Genomic DNA, 24,242 nt, shown 5'->3' on the forward strand with positions numbered 1-24,242 from the left:
AATGACTAAGAGTTTAAGAAACTGAGACAACCCATACGATCCAAACTATTACATATCGATGAGGAACAGTTAAGCGATACTGAGGAGATTTATATATAACTTTCATGTATAACTCAGTTTACGCTGGGCTAAGTGTCAGCAATAAGGCGTTGGTTGGCACTATTTGATTGTAATCACCGTTCTTTGAGAAAATTCAAATTTACCTGCACGGCGACTTATAGGAAATGATCCATCATTTTCTTGTTTCAGTCTCAAAGGCTTCAATTTTACAGATTCCCTCACATTCAAAGGGTGATCAATAAGCACATGGCATGTCCACATTGGGAAGTGTCAGTCACGCACATGATATACCTTTCTTTAAATTTGGTTGTTTCCTCCGAACCTCGGCGAAATCCCGCTGTCAACAAATTGTTCAACCTGTAAACAGAAGTGTCTGGGTCATTGTGTAAAATAGTTGTAGCAGCATCCTTAAGGCCTTCAAATCCAACAGTCTGGGATCTAGAATGACCTTTGGCATCTAGGGACCTCGGCTTACTGAATCACAGACCTACGCGAAGAGAAAGGACTATTGTTTGCGGCTGATTACCATGTTAACGGCACAACAAAATTGTTCTTACATTTTACAAGGCATGACGCTATCGACATTGCCGATCCACGGAGCGAGCAAATTCCAAACCCGCTCCTGTTAAACGGTGTTTTCACAAATAGATGTTCATTTACGTATCGGATAGACAATATCCAGAAGAACAAAAATTGTCTGAGGTCAGCTTTGCAGCCTTAACCATGTCATCAGCGTTCTAATAGACTAGGAACGGCACTTCTATTGAATAAACGGGAAGCGAACTCATACATTATCAAAAGTAATTTATGAGCGGCGTAATTAATCGCTAAATCATAAAGTCGCAAACAAGCACCCTCACACAAGGCCCATGTCAAATGGCGCATCGAAGAATCCATTAAAAGGAATGAAATAGAAGGAGGAAAAAAAGCAGGAAGGGGTGAAACTTAGACTTTGGTCCTGATAAGCTTTGTTCTGCTCGTATCATTAAAAAAGAAAAAACATTTAAATAACGCTAAAAACTATGCGCACGTTTAAAAGCGCTTTATCGTTTATCACAAACTAGAAACGAACGGTTTCCTACAAAGAAACGTTTTCAGTTGTTTCTTAAAAGTAGCTACGCAGCTAAAGGATCTGATTGGTAACGTACGGCAACAAGTGCCATACGGCAAGAGCGGCATAAGAAAAAGCGCGGTCCCCATGTCTAGAGCAGGTGACCAAGGAACTAACAGATGAGGTTAAGTAGACTTGCGAAGAGCATAGTTGGAGGCAGGTTTTAGAGATAACACATCTCAGATTGTTTAACGACTTAAAAACAGAAAGAGGCAAATTTTAAATTCAACCCTGAATGATACAGGAAGCAAGTGTAGGTCTATAAGAGCTGATGTAATGTGTTGAAATTTCGTAATCTGGACAATCGCCCTAGCTGTGGCGTTCGGAACGTTCTGTAAACGATCAAATTGGATATCTAGGTAGACCGCGATCTTGGGATCTTTGACCGTTACGCAATACTGTTGAAACTTTTCCTTAAAATCTGTCTAGAACGATATTAACCTTCAAGCTCATCGGAATGCTCTGTTCGGCAACTACGGGACTCGAATTTTATATATAGCTGTGGAAAAGGCCTTCCAGCTTAAATAAATACGATTGGTTACACGAAAAGGTGCATTACATGGGAAATGTGAACATCGTTTCTGGCGCAACTGAATAAAAAAGTCCTCTTGAAGGGGAGACAAATTAAAATCGATCATAAAACATTTATGAGGAAAATAGCCCAAAGGGCAAAAGATTACCTCAGCTCATGTAACGGTGAGAGACGATCAACTAAGACGATTTAAAGTACAACGTAAAGGTAATTTTCTTGTGATATATGTCACTGGCATATCTATGCAGCAACATAACTAAGAGCACAAGGCACGTTATCGCGATTTATAGCTTAAGCGAAATATATCACTTGGACTCGATAAGATACCTGATGGGAACACTTGCAATGCGACAACGAGCTTCGACGGCCTTCTTGTTTTCACTCATGACGTATGAATTGGACTCAATGCCAAATAAATGCTTTTTAGAGTGAATGGAAAATCAAATCGACGATTTTATGAATTTCATAAGTTACTTTAAGACATGTTGACAGTCCGATGATTAAAAGGAAAAAAAGATGAATTCAGTTTCATTAGAATCATATTATTATTCATCTTTTTTCCTAATATTAATAACATTATTATTAATATTAGTATTTAATAATACAATTATTTAATAATATTATTATTATTAATATTAGATGTTAGACCGGGTTTGTGCAAGTGTTTCTCACAATTTTATCGATTGCCATTTATTGAGCAACACATTCTATTTGAGGTTATAGAATAGAAAATCCAAACCACCGCAATTTCATTGTCTGTTTTTTTTTTCTTTGATTGTGGCTGATTGACACCCTTCCTTACCCAAATATTAGTTGGAGTCTCTTGTTTGCTCAAATCAGCAATCCTATGGAAAAAAAGACTCGCTTATTCTATGTATTTCTCAGTCTTGACTGTTTAACTTTAGAAGCTTAGCAAAGGCTGAGAAAATCAGAGAGCATAAGGTTTCTTTAATTTTGACCGCTGACGTAAACCTCTTTACGACTTCTTACACCCCGCGCGGGTTATTACACCAGTAAACCGATAGAAAGTGTGGTCTTCTGCTTTAATAACGGACTCGCTTGGACCACTCAGAATCAGTTGTTCACGTTGGGTATATTCATATAATATGAAAAAATAAAGTGACCCTCATAAGAGGAAAATGGACACAAAATCAACAGAACAATGTGTGAAAAGCTTCAGTTTGCCTAATAATCCGTTATTAGGTTTTTGATAAGCCTTAGATAGTGTTGGTTTAATTTCATTGTCAGCGACGTAAATTTTATCGATGGGATTGTAACCATTCTAGCGAAAGTGGTGGCAATAAAATATTTCACACAGGAGGGAGTGACTTTTAAAGAGAACTATGATCTCTAACGCATTGTTAACTTACTTATTTTTGTAGCTTTTTAAAACAGTCGTCGATCACGAGTGAGGGGGGAGTGGAGGAGGGTAATCGAGAGTCGGTTAAACTATTACCTTTTGTTGCACCAGTCCAGAAAAATCTTGAATAATCTTTCTGTATACTTCTACCAAAGAGTTTTATCTTGGCTAGTTGTATGGAGAGTCCCACTTCAGAATTCATCGAAGAAACCTTCGTTCAAACCTCATCGACCGATGTTATTTGTCTCCGATGAGATAGGAAACCAAAGCTAACTGATATTTGTTCACGTTAAGGCCATTCTTACCTATGTATTTTGAGGTTAAAATCAAATCAGCAACTTTTTGAGCCCCCTCCACCCGGTAAGAATCCTACAAAGTTCTAAGCTTTATCTAACAATGCAAATCTAACTATCCGATGTAATTATTTCTTGTTTACAGGGTCTTGTCCAATAATCAGCTAAAGAACCTATCCCATGGAGTTTTCCGGAGCAATTGGCGCCTCGAAAGACTGTAAGTACCAACATTATTCATTATTTACTACTGTAACATTTATGCAAGCAATGGGAAGGACTGAAGCAGTTTCACGCAGAATTCCACTCTTTGCAAAGGAAAAATGTATATTCGGTGGAGAAAACAATCTATGGTGAGAAATAAAACACAGCCGGTCTAATTCTACATCCCCTCCCCCATGCCTCGGGAAAGAAACTCTGCACTATAAAAGCTCGCAGTACGGACTGTATGCAACAGTTTAGAGCCTGGTAGTTCTGGATTCTTGAATCCCGATGCTTAAATTTGCCTGAGAACAATCGTTTTTAGGTGGAGAAAGTTAGCACTTTTTCAGGTTTTATTAAGACGAGAGCAATCGATAAAAAAGTATCGTATTTCTCGCTTGGTTTCTAAAAAGAATATCAAACGGTGATTTTGATGGAGTTTTGCAGTTTCTAAAACCAAGTTTTGTTGAACGTAGAATTGCCGGAAGCGATTACTGATTGTAACCATACACTGGATATGACCATCACTAGAAATGAAAATTACACCGTTTGTTCGGTATATGTCGATCGCGATCTTGGGATCTCAGGCAATATATAACAGAGTGCACAGCACGTTATTACGATTTATGGCTAAAGCGAAACATCACTTGAACTCGATAAGGAATCTGATGGAAACAATTGCACTGAGACACGGAGCTTCGACAGCTCTCTTGATTTTATGGACAATATTTAGATAGTTATAGATGGGAACGAATCCCAAATAATTGCTTTTAAGGTAAGTGGAACCTCCAATTGACGACCTTATGAATTTCATAAGAAACTTTAATACACGATGACAGTCCGACATGCAAAAGTGAAGAAATAAAGGGAACTGTTCTAGTTGTATTTGAGTAATCTCTAGTTATTCGAGTCTAATAAATCCCTTTCTCATCTTGATCGCCATCTCAGGAATAATTAAGCACGGGTGCATTAAAAATACAACCTTACGGTGACATTCTGTTGACAGTCCGATATGCAAAGGTGAAATGATTCAGTTGTATTTGAATAATCTCTAGTTCTTGATCGCTATCTCAGAAATGATTAAAAACTGGATCATTGGATAATGCAATTCAAAACTTTTTATTGGCTTAGCCATTATGGTATATGAGCCAAAATACCATAATCTACAAATATGTTAGGCGTACACGTCAGCTTAAAATCAAAAGGGAGCTAAAAAATCCGGTTTCTCCTTAGAAAATAATAATTTGTTGGGGGCGTTTTTAATTAAACAATTATTCAGTTCGGGTGTCATACGAATAGAACCTGACAGTGATATCCATTGAAATGTTAGACCAGGCTTTAAAGATCAGAGTTTCACATTTCACGTCACTTGTGCGAGTGTTTCTCGCACTCTTAACGATCGCTATTTATCTAACAGAAAATTCGCATGGAAGCAATTCGAGGTTACAGAGTAAAGAATGCAAACCACTGGCAACTCTTTTCCATGGGAACATTGACTTACTCAATGAGAGCCAGTTTAGAATGCTTAAAAAATGCGGCACGAAATGGGATTGTCTTGTTTATGAAATGTTGTATATAAGAACAATAAGGCCCAATTTAAACACCCAGAGCGATTCCATTAGGGCTAAACTCTTTGTTTGACTTTTAACGTTTTGTAATTTATTCACCGCTTCATTATATATATGCTCGATTTTATTATTCTAGTTTACTTGATAATGACGTTCTGGGAACGTCGAAACGTCGTGTCATGCTTTATAATATTTTATCGCAGTTTTTCATTGTCAAATCTTAAACTTGTTAGCGATAATCCTCCGTCATTCCATATTTAAACAACCCAATCGGAGCCTCAAGCGTCACTCTACTCAGAGATTCTTGTGTGTTTCACAGTTGTCTCACTGAAATAGCACGTCCACGTGTAAAGAATCTTCTCCTTCAATAAATACCAGTGAGACATAAAAGTCAAGTTATTGTACGCACCAAGGAGCATTTTCGTAGTAGAAATGGCGGGAACTAGAGGACGAGTGCATATCTTGACCACTTTCTTATTCTATGAGATACGTTTTACGTTAAAATTACCTTTACGACCCTATTCCAGATCGTTATCTTTAACACCTTGAAATATCAATAAACTCTAAGAGAAGCTGAAAGAGAAATCTGTTAGACACCTTTTTCTATGTAAAACTAAATGTCTGGAGTAGGAATTTTGAAAAATACCGTTTAAGTAGTCGAACAGATTTTGAAAAACAACACCTTGAAGGCTGATCGTGTTGTAAACTTGATACTCGGATTCTCGAAAAGTCTCTTCCGATTTTCGTATGACCTTTATTTTGAGAATAAACCCTTCTGCATGCTCTTCGAAGAAAAACCCTGCAATATATGTGCGTGCATTACGAGCTATGTGCTCGAGGTTACACGTGTGAGAGCCTGGTCGTTGTTCTGGAATGCTGACTCACAATAGTTTTCTTAAGTGACTAAAAAAATTGATTGAATGAACATTTCGGACGCCATCTTGTTCAGGTGGCTCACCGATCACCCGCATGACTTTTGTGCGGTTATGCTGCTATGTGCTGAATACTGTCGTAAGCCCTCTCGATCACCAAAGACAGAAATGTCACAATTTAGATGCTGAGGCTGCCAGAGCGAGGAAAACGCAGTTTTAGACAAGTTGCTGAGTGCATGCTGATATCTCGAGTGTGGACTCCTTAAGTCATGTTTTTGAAAGGATTAGTAAACTCTAGCAGCTCCGCCGGAATCAGCAGTAAATCTCTCACCGAAGAAGGAAGTTACTGGAGTCGGCGTATATTTGGAATGATTTAATTAGCACCTAGAGTGTCACAAGATTAGCAACGAGCGATGATCTGCTTAGATTTCTTGTTCTGTGCTTTCTCTCCTGACGTTGCAAGTTACAGAATGCCTTGTTTAGAGTAAGTCTTCGACGTATTTGAATTTGTCACGCTTATCTGATTAATGGCAAGTTAAATAGATAGAGCGAACGGAATAAGCCGCCATAATTCTAATTTTTTTAATCTAATTAACTCCCATCTTCACAATCCACACAAGACTCCTCAGTATCTATTAAATGGGCCAAGAGGCGACTCTTTATCCTCTCTTGACTGGGTTCAGTTCTCAGCACGACTTTCCTTCGCTTTGAATCAATCACCACTAGCGATTTGAGCACTGGGTCATTCCAAAAGACCAGTTTTGACAACTAACTGATTTCAGAATACATCATTTCTTTCAATGTCGCATTTAGCGCTGCCATCCTAGGCTTAGTTCGCTGAGAATTAAAAGCTAAATCAGTAATTCAAGCTGTAAGCGGTAAAATTTGGACCAACTGAGCTATCTCGAAAACGTGTGATGATGTTTCTGACCAGAAAACTTTTTATCCCAACTAACTTACCGGGACTTGTGGGCAATCCAAAGTCAACTGACTGGTGCGCGAATGAACAGGTGGTGAAGCATGCCATGCCACGTATATTGATTGACCTTTTAAGCTGGGAGAGGCTTTTAATCTACCTTTAGGTAGCTTGTAGAGCGGTAAACCTCAGCAACTAGCACTTCAGCGATATCGCACCATTTTAACTAAATCACAGCCAGCGCAGCATCTCTCTTTACCCTTATTGCCCTCATTAACTTTATTGTAATGAATCCACTCTCATCAATTCCATTAATTGACCATCTTCTGTTCCTCAATTTTTGTGCATTATAGTCTCGCGCCCTCAAACTTCGTAGGCAGCCTTGCTCCTGAAGTTGTAAATGTAATTCCATGATATCTAAAAACTCATTTTGAAGGATGATGTTCTTCAGTATTTTCTCCTATATCTTTCATATCTTCTAACTTGGATATTCCTTGTTTACTTTTTTGCAGGGACTTGTCTTATAATCAACTCGAACACCTACCTTCAGGAGCCTTCTTTGAGAACTATAATCTTCAAGAACTGTGAGTGAAATGTTTTTTTCGCTTGATATGGGGCTGCTGATCAATTTCCCACCTTATCTAGCTCTATTCTCGTGATTTGCATAAAAATAACTGTTTTTGGGTAAACAGAACGGATTATAAACTGACTGCGCGATAAAGCTGTTTCAGATTTTCCACTTTGACTTGAACGTCATACACCGCCAGTTGGGATGTAAGTTTTTGAAAACATGAAGCGTTGTGCAGCCTCAAGATTTTGATACTTTTCCCATCCCTTTTCTGGGTTCAAAGCCACATCAACCCTCAACAATGAAGAAAGCATAAAGACAATTCGAAACATCAACAAGCAAGACTTGTCTATCGACATTTTGATATTTTGATGGGACAGATATCGTAGAAGGACAGTCAAGCGCCTCCCCCCCCTTTTTTTTTTGGCAACTCAGCCATGCTTTGTGATTCTATGGGAATGATCCTCTTTGAATCGCACAGGTCTTTACCCCGCGTTGATTCCTTAATTTTCAAGCCGTCGGAGGCCTGGCGAGCAATCTGTTCCCAACTGAATAACATTGAATTCAAACCACCTAGCAGTCTATTTTCAGTTTGTCCAGATACTATTCTACAGACTTTTGTTCAGCAAATTTCTATTGTAAATAGAATCTAGTCCATTTCATATAGTCTGTTTCCCTCGCTGAGCTGCTCAAGCACCTAATTAAAAATCTATGTAAAGACATCGAGATAAGTATCTAATTTTCTGTTGGCATATGTTCTATAGAGTTGCAAACATTAATAGAAAGAGAGCTTTTTAAAACAGAGAAGTAAATAGAAACTGTGTGCGGCAGTTATTGTGTAAAAAGAGAGGCTATTTTTTCATCTTAAGGAAGCATTCTGAAAATGGATTCCCTTCAGCCTCCTTTCGTCGACAGGAGGAAAGCCATGTATTCTGCTGTCCAATCGTCGACTTCTTTATATAAGAAAAATATTATCAAGAGCACTGGATGATTCCTGTTTCACGAAATGCTAAGAATGATGTCTGATGTTGTCACATTTCTTGTTACCTTTCAAGTTTACAATGGTAGCGCAAAAGGAAATCAATCTGTTAGCCTATTTGCTTTTCAACAGCCCTGTCTTGTGTTTCCATTTTTCCAATGCAGTTTCCTGAACAACAACAACATAAAGAACTTGTCCTCTGACCAATTACCACGTACATATTGGGAGGGGAAAGAATTTAGAAACCTGTAAGTTCTGTGGTTTTGGAGTCTTATACAGTTTTCGATCAGTAATTCTACCAAATCTAAAGTTCTAAAATATATCTTGCAACATATCGTCCTCCGAGATGATGACTGGAAACGTGAACAACTTTATATTGTCAATTCTAAGACAATTTGAGCAACTTTGATTTGAATTTACTGCTAATTCTTAAACCAAAAAATGATTGAAAAGGAATTACGATGACTTTACATATTCAGTTGCAGTCTCCACACTGGGAAAGATTCATGAATTGGAAGTGGCAGCGAGCGAAGTATGCTCAGTGTAGCCTTACATACCTCCGATTAAAGAATTGGTAACTGCTGGTAACTTTGTCAGCTCTCTGACCTACATTACTAATTTTTGCTTAATACATTCTCGCTTTTAAACTGATCTAAATTTCCTGCAAAAACAAACTGAACATTGATCATTCAAATTTTGAACGGTTCTTGCCACTGAAGAAAGGGGCGCATTATAGTAGTAAAAGCATCTAAAGTTTTTGATGGGAGGGCAAAGGCAGTTCAAAAACAGCTAGCGCTTTTAATTGATTTTGAAGGATTCCAAGAAAAGGAAATAAACAGGTTTTTAGACGATTCACTGAGCCCGAGACGTAGCTCGTTTTTGCATTCATCTTACTTCCAGTCATAAATTACAGCTTCAAGACTTATTTTGAATCATTTTGATTCTTCCAATCTAGAGCGAATTCATAAAAAACTTTCGAAAACTCCAGAAAGATGTAGAGTCCTATTAGAAAAGTGAGAGTGCAAAAATAAATTTCCTTAGGTTTCTGTACACTTCGGCACCTTCGGAATAACCAAAAGGACGTCTGCTTCTCGATTTTTGTTCTAAAAAATAATTCAAAGTTTATATTACATCTTATTAACATCGATGTCAACTTATAATATTAAGCTGGAAGTCTATGAACCCTTCCTCAGCTGCATTGTGGTAAACGACGGTTTCCTTGCAGTATTTATTTAGGATGTTTAGCTTGTGGTATAACAGGAGTTTTCATTTCCAGGGGATCTAATGCATTCTGATTCTTTCTCAAATACCAAAAACCCAAATAAACTGAACAAGTCAGAAAAGACGAAAAATAAAGTGGTCCTAACAACAAAGGCTGTGAAATCAGCGCTTTGTTTGGTGGCAACCAATCACTTCTCCCTCTCCCACACTATTTCTTCCTTCAAATTTCTTGGGCTACATAAGTTCCCAAGGATACTACCCGAGGCAAAAATTGTTACACCAAAAAGTTCTTGCCCGAAATCGATGCCTGCTAAGCACGATTTAAACCATCCGGTGTAAACAATAGGGCCATTGCCCGCAAACAAAACATACCATAACAATAGGCGAAGTTTGATGTGATAGAGCAGATCAACTTGATATACTTAAAATTTTGTCACGCTCATTTATTATTGATAAGTAATGTTGACCGTCAAACTGAGTGTTCTCTGTAACATAGTTAGACTGATTAGAAATTCACTTGAATCTTCCTTCTTTTTAAATCAGTGAGCACTGACTGCAATGGCTCGTTGAAATTGCACACGTACATTGTTTAGAAACGTGCAAGCTTTTGTTCAAACATTCTATTTTTGTAACTTTCAATGTTAACTTCAGTGTGCAACCACAGCCCGTCTGTTTACATTTGTGGAAAAAATCAAAATAAAATCCCACACTCCCGACTGAACAATGAAAGACCGTATATTTTTATACAGAACTCTGGACTTCAACAAACTGGAGACTCTACCAAGTGATCTGTTCAAGCGCTACAGGTTAACTGATCTGTAAGTTATTCGCTCTGAAGCTTAATATAGCTGACTGCCACTGACTTGGAGTGATTCCTCTTCCTATATGATCGTTTTATTTAAAAGTGAATCTCAACCACGACTGAATCAAACCTTTTTTAATTTTGTTTTGATGATAGGATTGAGTACTAGCAAACCACTGAGTTTGACAAACATCAGGCACTTGTACAAATCCTCTTTAACAAAATAATTAACAGCTAGGGGGAAAAAGGCACGACTTACAAACATCCTATCTTTTACTCTGGATGACATAAGAATGGCCTATAACTTAGACATATATTTTATTAGAAATATTATTCCATGTTCAACTCAGGTTAAACGTGTTGATGTTCCTCTGTCTATCAAGATTTATCATTACCGAGTGCAATTTGTCTCGCAGGCTTACTGAAAAACGACTTTTACCTAATAATTGAAAGATGACAATAAAATATACGTAGACATGCCTTAGTTGAAGGTACCCTAATAGGAAGATTATGATGGTATGAACTGCTAGACTCAAGAACAGCAACGAATGAGTATACTTATGCGCCGATCATTGTTCGGGTAGACAAAATGAGAAATGTTCAAGCCGTCATAATATTGAGTACATGTAGATGTGAATTCTAGAACAAACCTTTAGTTAGGCAAAAAGTTGGACCTCTTGCAAATTCTAGTCAGTAAAAGGAATGAAATTTTTTTCAAATGCTTATGGTATTTAACTTTTATGCGTTTTACAGGTGGCTGGGAAACAACAACTTAAAAAACTTATCTGAAGATCTCTTCACAGGGCAAGATATGTGGAAATATTTGTGAGTAGCAATTACTTGGCACCTTTTGAAGCAAACATTTGGGAAATTCCTTGCTCTCTGTTTCTGACGTGATCGCATGTGCCTGCAGCAGCGTGAACATGATTTCAATTGAAAACGTTTAGTTTTGTATCCAAAGTGTAATCATTTAACGGCGTAACGTTTTCAGATTTATATAGATCGTATCTACGGGTGCTGATAAGGTAGTTACGTGTTTGTGCGTGCGCATTTCTAGGTGCTTGTGCGAAGGTGCTAATTACTTTGGTTGTGCAACACATTTAGAAATACCAAAACATGACTAGAACTACAGAAATTAAAAAACAGTTTGGCATGGAAAACTCGAGCAAGTTGCACAGTACGATCATTTGAAAGGCACAATACTGCTGTATCCTGCGGGCTCATATATCTTACTAACAGTCGATCAAGAGGACAAACAAAGGTGTTTAACACAATGGTTCTATCGATAAATTATCGATGCTAATTTAGAGGGAGTAGTGTCCTGTGGCACGTTACTTCCTCAGCATGCACAAGATTACTTCAGATGGACCAGAAGGTTTTTGGAAACGCCATGCTGCTTGACGAAAATCAGTTGTAGTATATTTGATGGCTAGAGCTAAAAGTTAAGAAACGAATAGTAACTTTTAAAAGACCGGTATTAAAATCTTCGGCGCCGTGTTGGAAAATAAACTGCGCAAACACCATAGCAACGCCGACAATGACCCGCGAAACATAAACATAGGGTTCAGGGCTCTCTTCGAGAAAATGTTTTCCGTATTTATTCTTTAACGCGTACTAAACGATGACCGTATTCGAAGGTAGGAAAACTGCAACGATATCCTAAACTAAAAGCAAAGATATGATGAAACTTTGCGCTCTAACACAGACTTAAACTAGAAAATCACGTCAAAAATGGGGATAGCGTTTATGATGTGGATATCCTAGGTTCAATAATACAATCTGAAAATCTCTGCCCTAAGTTTGAAGCATCTTTCGTACAATAGCATCTTTTTTATCGCTTTTTATATGTAGGCGGTTGAGTGGTAATCGGCTGGAAAAGCTGCCTCGAAACATTCTTCAAGAAATGTCCACATTAGAGGAAGTGTAAGTATAAATTCTCTGATTTTTTTTCAAGAATTCTTCGTCAACGTTAATATTTCTTTCCTCTGTATTGCATTTGTGATCTATTGCTCTCAAGCAGTTCAAAATATGGTTTTATACACCTCTCGTTCTTGATTTATTTATTGGAGCCACTAGTTAACCAGTCGGACAGGGAGTTTGATCAGTTTTGTGTGAGTAGTTCATAAACAGGACGTTCCAAAGTTAGAGAATGTCACAATGAAGTTTTACTTCCGCTGTAGACAAAAAAGGTGCCTCTCTCGAAAACGAAAAGTTGCACTTTCTTTCTTTGCATTAAATAAAAATAGAATATATCTTTATTGAAACGCAGACACTGGTTTGACGAATTCTAAAAAAAAAACCAGAGAAATTACCCTTAAAAAAACTTGTCGACACATTTTTGCTCTCATTTTGTACGTTTTCATGCTAACTCGAAATGCCTGCTTGTAATTTTGCATAACGAAAGGAGACTTAAAAAATCAAATCGTAATTTTAATAATGACATATGCTTGGGTTCTTTTCTTGCTCTGGGTCACGTGACATTGGGTGTGTCCAGATGACTTCACCAGCCTGCTGGCGCTCACTTCTGTGAGCAATTGTGCAAAGCTAATCCAATCGAAAAAAATTTCGATTTATAGCCAACTGAATCCACTTCCTCCCTTATTCGACATGCAAACATTTTGCACAATGCTTGCATCTTTCCTCGCTAAAATGAAAATAAATACTACGCAACTCGGAAATCATCCGTCTGCCTTACAACTTTGTTAAACCATCAAATAACGTGCATCTATTTATGGAACGTAACAAAAACCCAAAAAAATTGGACAGGGAAATTTGAACGTTTCCCAGAGAGGGAGTTTTCAAGTTTTCAAAGATTACTACAACTGATTACTAAAACTGATTAATGAACTACATCTGCCTAAGCTCTATCAGATAAGAATTTCGGCAGAAAAAAAGGTCATCCAAGACAGAAATGACAGAGTTCCACATAGCCCTTGGAAATGCAGTTTGTTAACTGAATGTTTGTTTGTTTATTTTTTTTCTCGCTGGCAGTCATCTTATTCCCCAAACACGTTTTTTCAGGGACTTGTCCTACAATCAGTTGCAGAGTTTGCCACGAGAGATACTAAGCAGTAATACCAAACTGAAAGTACTGTAAGTAGGACTTTTCTATGTACAAAAAAAAAATCCTTTACAGGTCAGTGTTAACATTCATACATGGTGATCCAAACCAGTTGAGAATATCGCTCATTTCTACCTTTCTCGTACTGAGCTTGCTCATTTGGAAATTACTGAGTAAAGTGTTATTTGAATAATAGATGTCATAATAGAATGAAAGGTTTCCCTCCCATTATTGTCGTAACAGAAGGTCTGTCATTTTTAACGATGGAATAAATATGTCCTTTGAGTCCAGTTTCTGCATATTGGAGATTCTTGGTCATAATTGATATTTTTAAAGACGCTTAAAAAGGTTTTCATTTCCTTATTTAGTAAAAAAATTACTAGTATGTTATTATCAGCTAGCTGATTTGGCTCACATTACAGAAATACTTGGGAGCGGGACTTTCCCATCTTCCAAGGAAAGTTTGTGTTCTCAAATGTTAGCTAACCAGTTTTTCTCGAAGGGATTTGTCAAACAACAAAATTCAGCGTCTTCCGGAAGATGTTTTTGGCAACCTTACTCGGTTGAAAAGGCTGTAAGTGGCATTTTGTACGCCTTTACAGCGAGTGAAACCGTACATTTCTTTTAAGAGATTTTAGTAAACCTTTGCATTGCGGCCATTGCAAATAGAATGCTATTACAATAAACATATCAACGTAAACTACTGCATGCGCCTCACTAGCCTCAGTATATAACAGAGTAGGGAGAGGTTGAAACCTCTCCGCCCCGGTATATAATGCTAACTTTAGTGGATGTGGTCACCAATAGCAGTGAAAAGAGAATATAGATGAAAAAAGTGAGATTGACTGTCTCGTTTAACGCTTTTCTCCACTTGACTTGTGACTTCATTTTTTTTTTTGCCAAGCGATCAGGGAAGGTTTAAATTATTACAGCCCAACTGCTACAAGATTCAACAGTTCGAATTCATAGTTTCGATGCACCAACACTGAGAAGGGAATTCCTGTCATGATATGTAAACGACCATTTAAACAGCAGAAGTACAATTGGCACCTTTTTTTCACATTCTCAAGTCCGGGAATAAAAGGTTTAGCTACTCACCTAAAATAAAAATAAACAGTTAAGTTTTAATGTCAATTCACGAGGTCCCTTTTGGGATAAAAAACTCCCCGAGAGTCTCAAATACCAACGCAGTTAACTTGCTTTTCAGCTTTTTTCCTTTTGTTTTTTCTTTTTAAGCTTTCTCTCCAATAACAAACTTCAGCGTTTGCCAAAGTTAAAAAATCTCTCCGAGATAGAAACATTGTAAGTGATTTGTGTTTGTAACAAAAACTGGTTCAGTGCGTGTCTTGTTTAATGGGCAGAAATGAAAAGAGAGCTTTGGGTAAAAACAGAGAATCAGTGTACCGACCCATTATTTCTCTGACATTCTCAGACCTGATTAAAAGCTGGTTTAAGGATTTTAATCGAAAAATATACAGTAACTTTTAAAATAGATGCACAAAATAAGAATCATTAATTATTATATTTGTTAAGATAACGCACATGTGGATATCGCATGGCCGCGCGAAGAAGCGAACTTTCTCTTCGAGTTTTGAAAGATACTTTTCAACACGAGACGATAAATTTCGTATCCCTAAGCGGCCATGTAATATTTATTATATGAACACCAATAAAAACCTAGTAATTTCCCTTTAGCTGCAAAAAGGTGCAATTTATTACGGAACTTTAGTAACGGCGGTATTTTTACTTGTGAAGATAACGTGTTACTTTCACTCTACGCGAAAGCTCGCCAGGTATTTCATTAGTGTTTATATACCAAAATATAATACCACACACTACAGAACAATCAAAACAATCAGAACAATCAGTGCAAGCGCGATGTGATCAAAATGTCCTCGTCCCGGTGAAAGCAGTCTTAAGCAGTCTGACGATGCTTTTTAATGAATTTTTGGACAACTTTGACGAGCAGTAAACAGTTTGCTGAAGAACAAGGAACCAGTAATTTAAGGAACGTTTATATGAGGTGAATAAACGATACAAATAATCATAGCTGATCCTGACGATAAACATTTCTGAGCCCATACAATTATTTAAATATATATTTTCTGTTAAATAGTGATACAGAGCGTCTCGTGCATTTCATTTATCGCGTAGATACATGGAGAAAAACAGCCTCGTAACCCTGTCACGGGATCAGTTCCAAGGCCTGTCCAAATTGAGAGACCTGTAAGTAAACCCAGCAATTTCATATGAACAGAATGGTGAACGGAAATTATGTCTCTGCACTTGTAAAATTCATGACCTTACACGAGATATCTGATCATCTGAAATCAATGTTCATTAGCGGCTGTCTTATTTTTTGGTTCATTTAAATTTTCTGTTAGAGGATGTGCGGTTGCGAAAGAAAAAAAACATATACTCGAGGAATAAGTAACCTCCTAAATTATAAGTTAAATTGTATCCGTGGCGTGATGCAAAGGGTGAGCAGACTAATTCCCTGATCCACTTTTGCTCAAGGTTTTGTTGAATTACTCAAACTAGTGTGCTTTGGCTGGCTTAGATTCAAACACCTTGGAGGTTACCAGGATCGCGTATGACGTTGCTCGAGTTTGAAGTTGCTATATTATCCAGAATAGCAAGTGCCAACTCGGATCTCACTGGCAAGATTTCACATGTGAGAAAAAAACAAGACAATTACTAAAGGAATGTAGAAATTGTTTCTCGTACATAAATCGGCGCATACTCATACTGGAATTAAGCAAGGCAACCGCTATCTACCATTACCTAATTTTTAAAGTGATCCTTAGCAATCTTCTTCTCAACGTCACGTAGTTTATAAAGATATCTTTGTGATAAGACATGGTAGAGTGGATAAAGGAATTAGAAGATTGTTTGCAACTAGAGTTTTCTGTACTTTAGGTCACGGTGATAATGATTTGTCTTCTTTGTCGTTCAAGGGCTGTTTATGAAAACAATATTCAATACCTGCCGCGTGGAGTTTTTGAAGGCTTAACAAACCTGCAGTCTATGTAAGTCTATTTCTCATTAGCATTTTTAATCGAAGTTAGTGAAGCACTGCAAAACTGGGGTCTTGTGAGAGCGCATTCGTCCGCATGTTCTGCATATCCGTCATTTTAGAAGGTTGTGTCAAAAATTATACACAAGTGACCACGATTGACAGCGAACGACCACGAGTGACCATTAGCAACCAAAATTGACCACAAGTGGCTACACGTGATCAAGGGCAAGAAGTTATAAATTTGGCTGACATCATAATTTCATTATCATCAGGTGAATTTGTCCAAAAATTTGTGATTTCAACGTTGATAAACCATATTCCCGGAGACTGACATATGCAAACAATGTATCACTTCCTTCATTGAAAGTGTAGTTCCCAGAGCTACTTTGCTGTCAATAATTGTTATGTAATGAGCCCATTTCCGCCCAGAGGCAGAAGGAAGGAACTTAGGGAAATGAATGGAAAGAAAACAAGCAATGAATACCAAAAATACGTAAAAATATAAAACAAAAGATAAAAACAAAACAACAAAAATGAAAAGTTGACGGAGAAGAGTGACGAGTTATTGATACCGGATAAAAGGCTCGTGTGGCGGGAAGTAGGAGGGTGCCACCATTCCTCCCTTCCTCTGGTTACTGCTCAGTAGTTACTCTTGATCATGCGAGTAATTAGTGGCAAGAAGTGATCATTCGTGGTCGCTCATAGACAATCGTGGTCACTCGTGGTCACTCTTGGTAACGCGTGGTCACGCGTGGTCACTCGTGCTCACCCACAATCAATTATCCTGCTTTTTTTTTTATCTAAATTCATGTTTTCATGTTTGTCATTAACGAATTATCCTTTCTTTCTATCGTCACTCACAGGAGCTTTTATTTTAACAAAATCCGCACAGTGAGCAACGAGCAATTCAAAGATATCGCGCCAAGTATTCGATTCCTGTGAGTATGAAACAGCTGCAAATATTCAAGATGTACGTGGGATTGTAAGCTTCAAGGAGAGTGAATTCCAAGTTCTAGGGAGACAATGCCTTTAACTCTCGGATTAGCGTCCCTTCCCCTATTTTTTCGGACAAGTAATCCAGTCAGCCTAATCATGCAAGTTGAGTGTTACGTTATTCGAGTTGTCCATAGATACCTCTACGAGTGTAAAGCTAAGGACGGACTTTGTATATTAATGCATAGTTTATACCATTAGTCACGCGCAAATTTTACACTCCTAAAACCAATCATGATCAGATCTGGCCACTGAAGAACTTTCGGGAAAACTAAATGAGGGCTTCCTCTCAATTAAACGTCCTCTCTCAAGTAGATTACCGATGTAATATTGCATGTATACACAACTTAACACAATAGGTATGTTTTACGTACCCAGTAACGAATTATTCGTATTCAGATGTGTGACTTGGTTACTTGCTCTCTCGTCTTCTAAAATGCCCACTTTTCCCATTCCTCAGGTTCCTAACTGTATGGGTATCAACGCGATTTAGGAAAATTTGTTCATTGACAGTGGTATACCCTTCAATTCCTTCCACCCCTCTGAATCCCAGGGAGTCTCACGAAGTGTTAAGAGGTGAATTTTTGGGGTGTGACAACTGGGTGGAGCAAAGGAAAAGAAGAGAGCCCGAAAGCTTGAAAATACTTGGGCTTAAGACAGCAGCATCTTTATAACTTAGCGAGTGATGTTGAATTGAATCGCTTTCCTGTAATTTGCAGTTACTTCCATTACAACGAAATGCGAGAACTGCCGGCCGGTTTCTTCTCGAACATGAGAAATCTAATAACAGTGTAAGTCAGTGGAATGATGTCTGGAGATGTTCAATTGAGAAATTTCATTTATCTGTATACAATAACACAACATGTAGAGTATTACTATTACCCTTTCATTGTCTTAAATTCAGAATCGAAATTTTCTATTTTCTTCTCCTTTTGGGATTCATTTCAACTCTTTTTTATTAACCGTAGGACTGTAGACACCAACCTGATGTGTTGCCATTTGACGAAGGAGGACGCAGATTGTGACTTTGCTTATGTCGACAGCTTCGCCAGTTGTGAAACTATGTTCAGAGATCGAGCCCCTAGGATATGTCTCTGGGTTGTCGGAATTATGTCGTTAGTTGGTGCTGTGTTTGTCATCGTGTGGCGGTTGGTGTTTAAGGAGACAAAGGAGAAGAATAAGATACAGTCTATCATGTTGATACATTTGGCCGGGTCTGATGGACTGATGGGTATCTACCTTATCATAATAGGTGTAATGGATGCCATTTGGGCAGGGCAGTATTTCTTGCATGACTATAACTGGCGTTCAAGTTTGTCATGTCAGATAACAGGTGCCATTGCCGTGTTGTCAAGTGAAGTGTCTGTTATGACGATTTGTTTGATATCCGCCGACCGGGTTAAGAATATTCTGTTCCCCTATCGTGGAAAGTCCCTTACAATCAAGGTTACGCATCTTCTGTGTTCCCTTATCTGGATTGTTGGTGGGTTAATTGCATTTATTCCCACGGTGGGCATCGACTACTTTGGTAGTCGCCAAAAAGGTCACCACTTTTATGGCAGATCAGTTGTATGTCTCCCATTGCAACTTTCTGCTGATAAACCCTCAGGCTGGGAGTACTCTGTTGCCATGTTTGTTGGTTTAAACTTTATTCTTGTGTTCTTCGTCATTGTGGCCTATTCCATGATTATCTACAAGTCCTGCACATCAAACCGGCGCCTGGCTCAGCAAGGGACCGAAAGAGAGAGGAAAATGAAAGCCAAGCGAAGGGCAGCCGATCTGAGGAGGGAGGCCTCGCTCGCCAAAAGAGTGTTCTTCATTGTTCTTACCGACTGTGTCTGCTGGCTGCCTATTGTGGTAATTGGATTGAGGTCTCTCTTGGAAAAATCCTTCCGTACACCTGGTGACCTGGCAGTTTGGATCGCAGTCTTTGTTCTACCTGTTAACTCTGCCATCAATCCCATTCTCTACACTTTATCAACAAAACAGGTAATAACTCGCAACCTTCATATCTTTGATAAGCTGAGATTTAGAGGTTACTTTCATAAATATTTGTTCCATGCCGTGAAGAATGTAAAATGAACCAGTTTAAGCAAAACATTTGGCTTAGCATGAAGGAAATTTAGCGGTACTTGATATTTGGATATTTTCGGATTCACCTTGATCTTTCAAAAAAAAAAAAACTTCCTCTAGAAAAAAACCCTCGCGAAAACAGAACGCAGCATAAACGTATCACCTTTTAACGATAAAGAACTCAAAATAATTTTACAGTGGCATCCACCGACGCTTAATTTAAATCAAACTTTTTCTGCGGGAATATCTCAGTAGATGTGATCTGTACATAATGAACACTGAGGAATTTTTTCTTTGAGAAGAGTGCATTTTGAAGTTTGAATCAGCGAGTTAAGCCGAAAAGAGCTGCTAAATTTGCGAAGCGAGCAAGCTGCGAAATACGATACCCTCAGTTCTTCAAAAGAGTGATGGAACGGAGGAACTGAGAAACAATAGAACGGTGGATCAGCGGAGTTGCGGATTATTTTGGGACGCGGAATGACCGAATACTTTTTACGCATAATAAAAGAAGAGCCTCAAAATATGGAATTGCAATAAAATAGGAAAATTATTCATAATTGACAAGCGAATCAAAAGAAGCATAGGCATGTTCGAGTCCAGAGGATTGGAAACCATTAGTCTTTCGAGCTAGCCCCTTTAAATTATTGTTATATTAAAATTGTTAGCATTATTATTATTATTTGAATACTATTATTTGTTACCACTTTTAAGTACTGGCTCAATGTCAATTGGAGAATATATTCCTGAATCATCTTTCTCTTGTGGAACAGGGTACTTATCATTATGTGGGATGAGGCAGGTTTTCTGTTTAGCATGTGAGACAAATATTCTGCAACTCTACGTGCTAGCGTCACTATAACAGCTCTGGCCTTTTTAATGCTATTAAAATTGTGCTTCACCAGTGGCCATATACGGTCTTTGACTGTCTATTTTTGTTCTTGACGCCTTGTATCTAGGTACGACGTATTATGAGTCCTAAATTCCAACAGTTCTTGGGCTATTTGATAGAAAAGTGCGGACGAAATCAAAACTGTGAAGGTATGTTTATCGAAAACCATGTTTTTGGGAAGTAAGGACTATCATCATTTTGTCGTGCGTTGAAGACGCGGTTTCTCAAAACAAACCTGTTCTACTGAGGGTTACGTCAAAATATACTTAACATTGACATTAGATCAAGCAACTTTTTGTACAACCTCTGTCCTCCGAACAACCATAGGCATGAGAAATTCATTTCTCACTTTGAGCAATGCTTAGGCTTAATTTTGATTAGTTTAATTTTTCTCGGTTGAGGGTACATCAAGACAACCTGAAGGGAAGTCATCACCAGAGTCCTGCTGAGTGGATTTGCATATTTAAGACTGGTCCTCTGTGATGTCAGCCTTAATTGATTTTAGCATTTGTCGTGCAAGGTTGTTTCACCAAATTTCATCAGTTCTTGAAATCTGATTAAGTTTCATAGCAACGCGATAACCTTCTGGTGATTGCACTTCTGCTTGATTATCTTAAAAATACTATCTTCGGCGACGCTGACTATTGCTTTAGATCTGACACACCGACCAGCTCACTGATTTTACAATCATGAAGGTAAATGCCATTTGAACACGCTTGATTAATATTATAACTGTTTTCTAAAGGCCAAGATGAGGGCATGGAAATGCGAGTCATCGAAGAAGGTATGAAACATTTATTCGGCTCAAGTAAACATGGGGGTAAAGTCGCTCGATCGAGGCGTAAATAGAGGTTCCGCCCTTTCGGAAAGAGAGTGAAAATTTCATGCCTTCTGAACCAACTAACCCTTGCAGTCGGAGGCCAGGATGGGCGAAGAAAAAAACATTTAAAATGACCGGAAATTAAATCCCGTTAGTAGCCGTCGCCCTTATTTAAATGCCAAGGTTACCGGGTAAAGATCAAAAGAAATGCCGCTGATGTTTATGGGAGAAGCTACTTTATGAACATTGCTGCCTTGATTTGTTTTTTTTTTGAAAGAGCTGCCATCAAAGTTATTGTTTTAATAAATACTGTCAAGAGAAAGCTCATAGGAAGTAGCAGTTGTAGTACAGAGCACTTTTTATTTTATAACTTTTCTCTTTTCAGTTCTAATCCATCGAGAAGCAGAGAGTGATGACAGTGATGACGAATCGAAAGATCAAAGTGAGCATGAGCAAAATGCAGAGCAGACCGATCGTGAACAGCCTGGAGAGAGAGATGAGACTGAACAGGATGAAAAACCAGACGATGACCAAGAAGGCCAATCAGATCAGAGAGACGAACCTGATAAACGAGAAGAAGAATCTGAAGAACAACATGAGGATGACATGGAAGATGAGCCTGACAAACAAGAAGAAGATTCGAAAAACGACTGCAAAGAATCCAAAGGACACGTTGAAGATAACATTGAAGATGAGACTGACAAACAAGACGAAGAACCAAAAAAGGACTTCGAGGAATCTGAGAAGCAAGATGAAGATGGCATGGACGAGGAAGCTGGGGAAGACGAGCAGTTCATCGCGAATAAGGGTATGTATACCAGCTCTAGCCTCCGCTTCCTTTGAAAAAAAGAAAATAACTGTGTTGCATTGAGATATTTTTCATCAATTTGGAGGACTAGTAGTGAACAACATCTCCTCGCTATTCCTTAAACAAATTGTTTGTTTCTACAATCTCGTCACCTTCGTTATCCAGCTGAACTACATTGTGCGGTTTACTCGAAAAGTGAAATAACTTTTTTCTTATTGGAAAGGCTTGGAACTGTTTTTCTTTCCGCAAAACGACAAGATAGTGTTCTCGGGAAGCGCTTTTGCAAGATTTGCGTAGTACTACGGTGCCCCACTTTATATAACAATCTCGCTATGAATTAGTCTCAGCAGAGTATAGGTATTTAACGCAGGGTAACTTACTGAATGTCTTCTTTTTGCCTTGTGTCATGCTATTATGCAACAGATAAACACAAAGCAGATGAAAATCTCCCAGCAGCCTCAGGGCGAGAGTCTCCAAAAGCACCGCTGGCCACGTTTGACGATGACAGCGACCTTGATCAGTTTTACGAAGCGATCGATGGCATAAAAGAAACGAGTGTGTAATCAATAACACTGTATTCTCAATGGAGTGCATTCTTTGTGAAACAAATTTAATTTGGAATTGATTAAGTAGTTACCTGTAGTAGTTTTCGTTAATAGCGTCAAAATGCAGTTGCGTTACGGTTATCAATTCAAGAGGTCATTCCAAAAGACCGGCAGATAAAGTTACCCATAACATTAATCTCTAAGGGTTTTTCCTTGATAAGTAGTTAATCTTTGAGTAGTCTTTTATAAAATTATTTCAGATGTAGATTGAATTTTAGTTCAGTTAGTGCTAAGCGTAGAAAAAGTAGCAGCATATGGCGTTGTTTAATATTTAGGGTCTGATCTGAACAGCAGGCAAACTTAATAGGCTGCTAAGGAAAAGATTACTTTCACCCCTTATTTACATGTCAGTTGTTAAAAATGGTAAGATTTTTAAGTACACTGCTGGGTTTTTTGGCACTGCTCAGCCATAAATCATATTTATTCAATTTAACGCTGATATCAGTAGATGGTTGTGTTGTATTACATTGCTAGGCCATGAATCATAATTATTAAATTTGAATCAGTTACCATATATTGCTATCTTACTTATGATTTGTTTTATTCAATCTTAACGTCTTATGATATATTTTGTAGATGGCTTGTTGTATAGCAATGCTAAGCCATAACTTGCATTTATTCAATTTGAAGTCAGCATGAGTATCTTACCTACTGTAAGCATTCAGTAACAGGCTGTGTTGTATAGCAATGCTAAGCCATGAATCATACTTATTCAACCTGAAGTTATCTTAGTTATGATTTTGTCATCACAGTGGTAATATCTGATAAGTTTAGTAGATGACTGTGTTGTATTACAATGCTTAAAGCCATGAATCATATTTATTCAGTCTAAATTTACTAATGATATCTTACTCATGATTTATTTCATCGCAACTGTAACTTCCGCTATGTTTAGTTGAAGGTTGTGTAGTTTAACAATGCAAGGCCTTGAGTTGTATTTATCCAATTCCAAGTTCCTATCGATATCTTACTCATGATTTGTTGGGAAAAAAATGCGAGATCTTAAATAATTAGTAGATGGCTGCATTACTTGACAATGTTATGCCATAAATTTTATTTACCCCACGGCACGCATGTACTAAGTGCTCAGGTCAGATGATGCATGTGTATCTGGCTCAAATATTTATTCATTTGGATTTTTTGCTCTCTCTACTCCTAAGTAAATTTTGCAGAAGCTCGTACAAATTGAAAGAAAAAAGGTGTTACTGACGTAATACAGAAAGACAGTAAGACGAACATCAAATGAGTGATATGTATCAGTCAAACCTGTGTTGGTAAACTGTCAACTATCCAGTGAAGTCACTGTATATTGTCAAGCATGTCTGCCTAAATAAATAAAATTTTAAAAAAAATTGTGATTTATTCTAGATAACTATCCATTAACCCATAAACCCATTGACTCCTAAGAATGACTAGCATCTAATTTCTCCTTACCCCCTCCCCCCATGTTCCTCAACTCTTTGACCCCTAAGAGTTACTAGCATCTAATTTCTC

General features: G+C 38.0%; 1 protein-coding gene and 1 long non-coding RNA gene across 2 annotated transcripts; both read left to right on the forward strand.

The window, feature by feature from the left end:
• The first annotated feature begins 3,501 nt into the window (after positions 1 to 3,501).
• Positions 3,502 to 8,929, forward strand: LOC148742874 (uncharacterized). Its single transcript, XR_015989512.1, has 3 exons — positions 3,502 to 3,573; positions 7,423 to 7,494; positions 8,622 to 8,929. It is a non-coding gene; the product is annotated as an uncharacterized LOC148742874 (long non-coding RNA).
• Positions 8,930 to 10,433: 1,504 nt separating this feature from the next.
• Positions 10,434 to 24,113, forward strand: LOC111319482 (uncharacterized). The gene is made up of 15 exons (XM_088760553.1): positions 10,434 to 10,496; positions 11,234 to 11,305; positions 12,332 to 12,403; positions 13,502 to 13,573; positions 14,044 to 14,115; positions 14,778 to 14,843; positions 15,696 to 15,767; positions 16,499 to 16,570; positions 17,424 to 17,498; positions 18,273 to 18,344; positions 18,522 to 19,542; positions 20,583 to 20,664; positions 21,261 to 21,299; positions 21,721 to 22,143; positions 22,567 to 24,113. The coding sequence occupies exons 2-15, from the start codon at positions 11,292 to 11,294 to the stop codon at positions 22,704 to 22,706; spliced, it is 2,292 nt and encodes a 763-aa protein (XP_088616679.1). The 5' UTR covers positions 10,434 to 10,496; positions 11,234 to 11,291; the 3' UTR covers positions 22,707 to 24,113.
• The last annotated feature ends 129 nt before the right edge of the window (positions 24,114 to 24,242 follow it).

This window comes from Stylophora pistillata, chromosome 1, assembly GCF_964205215.1.
Source record: "Stylophora pistillata chromosome 1, jaStyPist1.2, whole genome shotgun sequence".
NCBI classification, from domain to species: Eukaryota; Metazoa; Cnidaria; class Anthozoa; order Scleractinia; family Pocilloporidae; genus Stylophora; species Stylophora pistillata.

What these genes read in the sequence shown, in the direction of transcription:
- LOC111319482 (XM_088760553.1), top strand. An exon ending in ATGAGAAATCTAATAACAGT is followed by an intron (nt 18,345 to 18,521) that starts GTAAGTCAGTGG and finishes TATTAACCGTAG; the next exon opens with GACTGTAGACACCAACCTGA. An exon ending in ACGAAATCAAAACTGTGAAG is followed by an intron (nt 20,665 to 21,260) that starts GTATGTTTATCG and finishes TGTTTTCTAAAG; the next exon opens with GCCAAGATGAGGGCATGGAA.